The sequence below is a fragment of the Colobus angolensis genome, unplaced genomic scaffold, assembly GCF_000951035.1.
Source record: "Colobus angolensis palliatus isolate OR3802 unplaced genomic scaffold, Cang.pa_1.0 Scaffold157, whole genome shotgun sequence".
In the NCBI taxonomy this organism is placed as follows: Eukaryota; Metazoa; Chordata; class Mammalia; order Primates; family Cercopithecidae; genus Colobus; species Colobus angolensis.
Genome location: NW_012114677.1, coordinates 2386506 through 2392740, shown reverse-complemented (window position 1 = coordinate 2392740; position 6235 = coordinate 2386506). Strand labels below are relative to the sequence as shown.

Sequence of the window (6235 nt, the reverse complement as noted above, 5' to 3'; positions counted from 1 at the left end):
GGCGGGTCCAGCCCCGCGGTCCGTGCTCACCTGAGGGCGGCCTGGGCAGGGACCTGGGCGTCCTGGGAGCGGAGTGTGAGCCGAGTGCAGGTGGCTCCCCGGGCAGGTCCTTCCCCTACAGGGCAGTGACCCTCTGGCCAGTGTCTGTCGCCGGCCGGGCCGCGCTGGACTCCGCCGCCCGCGGTAGCATGGCCTCCAGGCCGCTCTGCCTGTGGCTGCTCTGCCTGGGGGCACCGGACGCCCTTCCCGCCGGAGCTGCAGCTTCCTCACCCCAGGATCTCCCATCGCTTCCGTCCCAAGGAGGGGCTGGGATCTTCTTGGGAAGACCAGCCCCCAACAGAGGCTGCTCCCTGGGTCCCCCGACTCCAGCCTTCAGGACTCCACAGCTCCAAGGGCCCGCCCCGGCCCAGGCTTGGGAACCATTGAGCCCCTCACTGGTCTTTGCTGGCCTCTGTCCACCTCCCAGTAGCTGTGTGTCTCCCACAGCTGCCCAGAGATAGGGCCTGCGGTGCCCATGCAGCCTCCCCGCTGCGCCCGGGGTGCTGACCGGCCAGCCCCATAGACACCAGGCCTGGAGTTTGGGCAGGAGCCTTGCCCCTTCCACGTTCTGGATCTTCCTGGCGGCAGCCATGCTGCCCGTGTTGGGCCATCCACGGGCCCCCTTTGGCCCCATGCAGTAGTGACCCAAGGCCTCTTGTGTCCCCTCTCCTGGCCCTGCACTGCTACGGGCAGAAAGCAACTGGAGAACTATGGCTCGGGCCTCGCTAAGGTGCAGCATCACAAACTCCAGGACTCCTGAAGCAGGCATGGGGAGGACCACAATCCTGGCGACCTGGGCTGCCTGCCCGCGCCTGAGCCGCCTCTACCCCTTCTCCTGGCTTGTTCTGGGGTCCAGGGCCTGGGCCTTTCTGGCTGAGAAACTGGGAAGTCACTGGGCTCTGTTTCCTGGGCTGGGTAATACCAAGACCGATCCTATAGGGCAGAGGTTCCCATCCCCCAGCCACGGACCAGTACCAGCTTGTGGCCTGTTAGGATCCGGGCAGCACAGGGTAAGGTGAGGGAGCATTGAGGGAGCATGACCGCCTGAGCTCCACCCACTGCCAGATCAGCCTGGGCCTCAGATTCCCACAGGAGCATGAACCATACTGTGAGCTGCACACTTGGATCTGGATTGCACTCTCCTTGTGAGAATCGAATGCCTGATGAACTAAGGTGGAACAGTTTCATCCCGAAACCTTCCTCCCCAACACGGAAAAATTGTCCTCCATGAAACCTGTCCCAGGTGCCAAAAAGGTTGGGGACTTGCTGTGGGGCCACCCTGATCTTTTCTCCAGCTTCTGTGAGGTTGACCTGCAACCCCTGAAGACTCCTGCCTGAGGCCTCTGCCTGAACCCTGTCCTCAGGGGGCCAGAAGCAAGCCCCAGCCCTCCCCAGACCTCCTATTGCTTGCTGAGGAAGCCGCAGGTGCACACTGGATCCACCAGGCACCATTCTGGCCCTCAGCAAAGCCCCCACCTTCCGCCAGGGCAGGTGGCCTCGGGTGACAATGGGTGGTTTCCCTTCACTGGATTTTAAAATAAACCAGACTCCTCAGCAACTCCTGCTTCCAGAATCAAAAATAAGTGTCTCTGGGGCCCAAGGTGGGGGGTGAGGGGGACATACCAGCAGCTTCCACCGGAGGTGGGGTGGGGCAGGGCAAGGCACCAGCAGAGAAAACACTCGGGCAAACACACACCACCCAGGGAAGACCCCCTGAAGCCGGTGGAGACCTGCCTTTGCTCAGGGCCTTTCCTGAGAGCTCAGTGGTGGGAAGGGTCCCACCTGGCTCAAGACACTGCCAGTCGGGGCCTCTGCAGCTGTCAGGTCAGCTGTGGGTGCAGAAGCCGATACTCCCCCGGCTCAGGCTCTGCTGCTATCTTTAGTGCTGTGCTCAGACTCCAGCAGCCTGGGAACCCTCTGCAGGAAGCTCTGCAGCCCTTCTCACATTCCCGGTGGCCTCGGGGGGCCTCCCAACCATGCTTCCCCTTTCGGTGTGGTTCTTCCCACTCCTGCAGCCCAGCAATGCCCCTTCAGGGTCATACCCAGACCCCACTGGACTAGCAGCAGGGGATGCCCTGGCCCTTGCTCCCAGCCCCAGGTTCCCACATCTGGTCACCTGGCCCCTTGCAGTGAGCCCCAGGTCCCTCCTGGGCAGGTCATGCCTCCCAGGGACCTCGACCTCAGGCGTCAGTGCTGTGTAGAGAGTGTTGGACCTGGGGATGGAGGCAGGCAGCATCTCAGGGGATGCTAACTGTAACCATGTGTCCCTCAGAGGGTAGGACCTCTGCTCAAGAGACACGCAAGTGGCACCTGTCTTTTTAGGTTTGCAGACACAGTGGCGCCCCCAGGGGATTCCACCCGACTGCTGTGGCTGCATACACTCACTCCCATCCCCGCCCCTGCAGCACCAAGGGGCAGCTGCCCTGGGTCCTACTACCTGCTGCCTCCCACCCAGACACAGGCCTGGGGGGCTTCAAGAGCTAGTTCTCCACTCAGTCTGCAGGCCTCCTCCTTGATCCTGCTTGGCCTGCAGACCCTCCTCCCACCCCTTGAACCAGGGCATCTGGATTGACTCTGTGGTGGCCTCCGATATCTGGCACCAGCAACAGAACCCGGGCCAGGTCCCTTCCCCAGACTCTGCCCTTGAGGCCATGGTATAGGGGGTAAGACCAGGCTCAGGGCCCTGGAGTCCCCGTCCCAGGCCATCTGAGCAGCCTGGCCATCTCCGTGGCTCCTCCATCCCAGAAATGTCATCACCCATGGGCCAGGCAAGGAGCTCCCAGCCATGAGGTCAGACCGGGTGGTCCCAGGGCTAAGGCTATGGACTGACTTTTCTGTCACTGAGGCAGGGAAGGGCGTAGACACCCCTGACACACAGAGTGTGTGTGACCAGCTGGTGTCACCCACAGCAGCTTGGTGCAAATCCAGAAACGATGCCCCTTCCTCTGGCTCCGGCAGTTCCAGGGTGCCCAGGCCCCCAGGCAAGAGCTTGTGCAGGTGGCCCTGGCGACACACAGAATCCTTGGGAGAACTAAGCCCCCCTGGGGGTGGGGGACACGTGGGGTAGGAGATGGTCCTGGCCAGAGGTGCCTGGGGAGGCTGGGGGCCTTGCGGGGCGGGGCAGGGCAAGGGTGTGAGTCACTGCCGGGCTGCCAAAGCTCACTCTGCAGTTGTCCAGTTCCCTGGGGTAGCCCCAAAGCTGTCCTTGTAGGGAGTGGCAGCCGGAGTCTGAGCTGTCCTGGGGGACCAAGCGGGAGCTTAAGATGGGCAAGACCTGGGGCCCTGGGCAGACGCATCGAAGCAGGCAGAACCCTGGGCAGACGCATCGAAGCAGGCAGAAGCAGGCATGGTGAGCAGGCCGCTGTGCATGCCTGGGGTAGGCGTGTGGGTGTGAGCTGTGCCATGCGCGTGTACGTGTACACAGAAAAGAGCATGGTCGTGTCTGTGCATGCCTGTGAGTGCAGGTGTGGGCATGTGCTGTGTGTGCATGTGTGTGTGCATGAGCATGTGTATGTGCGTGTGTGTGACCATGCAGGTGTGGGCGTGTGCTGTGTGGTGGGAGGTACATGCCCCACGCTGCTGCCCTGGTGAGAGTCTGGAGCAGGATGAGGGGGTTCCTGACCTTCATGAAATCCCAGTACCCAGAACAAGCCCACCCAGAGTCCACTTGCCCGTCAAGCCTTCAGAGGCCAAGCTGGCTCCTGCTGGACCGCGATCCCTGACCACTGTGCTCTGGGGGTCTTCTGGAAGCCACCGTTTCTGCCCCACTCCCAGTGCTGCAGCCAGACACCTGCAGCCGCCCTGCCCCCACCCCAGCTACCCAGGCTTGAGGCTGGCATGCTCCTTAGCTGCCTGGCCCCCTCCAGCCCCACCCAAGGGCTGAGGTCCACCCTTCATCTGAGTTAAGTCTCTCAAAACTCTGGGTGCTCTGGAGGGTTTCCTCAGCCGGCCCAGGACCCTCAGCCATGGTGCTCCCATCCCAGGCCAGCAGGAAAACCAAGAAGAAGGAAGGGGGTGCCCTCCGGGCCCAGAGAGCCTCATCCAATGTCTTCTCCAACTTCGAGCAGACTCAGATCCAGGAGTTCAAGGAGGTAAGACTTTCCCACTTCACTGGGAGCCCCTGTCCCCAGAAGCCTGTGCTGGGAAGACCCCATGTGGGCTGGCTCCAGGGCCAGAGGATAGGAGTGGGAGCCTATCCTCGGTCAGGGGTGCTGAGGAGCCGGGAGCCGGGGGCAGGGGCAGGGGCAGGGCCCAGCCGGTCGGCAGCACAGCAGCCTGGCCTTGCTTCCCAGGCATTCACACTCATGGATCAGAACCGAGACGGCTTCATTGACAAGGAGGACCTGAAGGACACCTACGCCTCCCTGGGTAGGTACCCAGGCAGAACGCCCCAGAGACCCTGCAGGAGGCGAATACAGAGCATCCTCCAGTCCCATACGCTGTGGCCCCTCCTCCTCGAGTGGAGCCAGGGCCTGGGCTTTAAAGACCCATCCCACGGCCCTGAAGGCTGCGAGGGGATGGCCCTGGCCTGCCTTGGTTCCATCAGAGCTAGCAGAGAGCGTCCCAGGGTGAGACAGGGTGGGTGGTACAGCCCAAGCCTGGAAACTCAGAGTGGGCTTTGGGGCAGCAGGCTCCAGGACAGGGCTGACGCTCCGGTAGGCGGGCGGCTTGCCCCAAGCTGGACCACAGAGCTGACAGAGGGCATGGAGACCCTGCCCAGCCTCTGCAGCACAGCCTGAGTGTGGTGGGGCACACTGCCCTCCCCAGCCTCAGTTCTCCCTGTGGCATATTCTGTTCCCAGCAGCTGCCTCTGACCTGAGGCAGGAGGGCAGGGGGCTTCGGTCCCACCCTGGGAGCTGCGGAGTGGCTTCTCCTTGGGGTGGGAGGGTCGCAAGTGACCCGCCTTCCTCTCAGCCCTGCTTATGCCCAAGTAAGAACAGCAGATCAGATCCCAGCACCTTCCCAAGCTCTGTGTCACCTCCCTCTCCACCAGCCCTTAGTCCTGGGGCTCAGGGTTTGGGGTAAGGTGGACACAGCCAGCCAGATGCACCCACTGCCCCACATGCCTGGGCCAAGTGCCTCCTTCCCGCTCCCTCCCCACCCCTCCCATCTGCCTGCCTGGCCCTGTGCTGGGGTCACCTGCTGGTGGGACAGCAGACGTAGCAACAAGCCCTGCCCTGTGACGCCCCCGCATCTGTGACAGGCAAGACCAATGTCAAGGACGATGAGCTGGACGCCATGCTCAAAGAGGCCTCGGGGCCCATCAACTTCACCATGTTTCTGAACCTGTTTGGGGAGAAGCTGAGTGGTGAGCACTGATGGGGCAGTCCTTGCCCTCCTAGTTAATTCCTGACAGTTAGAGATCCAGACATTTCACATAAAAATCCCTCTTTTCCTATCTCTGGAGAAGCCGTAGGGCCTGGCACTCTGGGAGCCCACAACTGTGGGGCCCCATCAGCCATTCCAGAGCCATGTGCTCAGGCTCGCCCTCCTGCCCCACATGCTGTGTGACCCGCCGTCGGGACCTCTGTCCCTCACTCATGCAGCACTCACCCCCAGCTCCAAGCCTGGGCTGACCCTGGGCACTCCAAAACTCACTACATCCCAGGGCAGGAGTGCCCGACAAGGCCTCCTTGGGGCTCAGGAAAGGAGAAGGCCTTCAGGCAGAGGCCACCTTGTGGGCAGAGATTTGGAGTCACCCCCTGCTTGGGGCAGGGGTCTCCCCTCCTGCCATCTGCCCTTGGCAACTGGCACCCTGAAGGCCCAGGGCTGAAGGTGCCTTTGTGGCAGGTACTGATGCCGAGGAGACCATTCTAAACGCCTTCAAGATGCTGGACCCAGATGGGAAAGGGAAAATCAACAAGGAGTAGTGAGTGCCCGGCTTGGGGCAGGGGCGACCGGGCCGCCGGGGGTCCCCAGCGATCTCACCCTGTCCCAAAAGACACAATCACCCACCAGATGCCACGCCCACCTCCCTACCTCTGACCAGCTTCAGGACCATGAGGAGCGAACCCAGGATCCCAGCTAAGTGGGAGGACAGCCCTGTCCACACAGGGACCAGCGGCCGGTGCCCAGGGAGCGGCTTCCCCTCAGCCCACTCCTCCATCTTCAGCTCCTGCCAGGCGCTGGCCCGTAACCTCCTTCAGGCTCTGTCCCCATCAGCGGCCCCCAGGCGGGCCCCCCAGAAGTAATGACC

General features: G+C 62.6%; 1 protein-coding gene across 1 annotated transcript; it reads left to right on the top strand.

Annotated features, from left to right (window-relative positions):
• Window positions 1–3258: 3258 nt before the first annotated feature.
• On the top strand, window positions 3259–5909 carry MYL5 (myosin, light chain 5, regulatory). Its single transcript, XM_011936804.1, has 6 exons — window positions 3259–3343; window positions 3374–3388; window positions 4023–4130; window positions 4332–4407; window positions 5243–5347; window positions 5830–5909. The coding sequence occupies exons 2-6, from the start codon at window positions 3386–3388 to the stop codon at window positions 5907–5909; spliced, it is 372 nt and encodes a 123-aa protein (XP_011792194.1). The 5' UTR covers window positions 3259–3343; window positions 3374–3385.
• The last annotated feature ends 326 nt before the right edge of the window (window positions 5910–6235 follow it).

Coding starts and splice junctions, on each gene's coding strand:
- MYL5 (XM_011936804.1), top strand. Junction 4,408..5,242: donor GGACACCTACGCCTCCCTGG/GTAGGTACCCAG, acceptor CATCTGTGACAG/GCAAGACCAATGTCAAGGAC. Junction 5,348..5,829: donor GTTTGGGGAGAAGCTGAGTG/GTGAGCACTGAT, acceptor CCTTTGTGGCAG/GTACTGATGCCGAGGAGACC.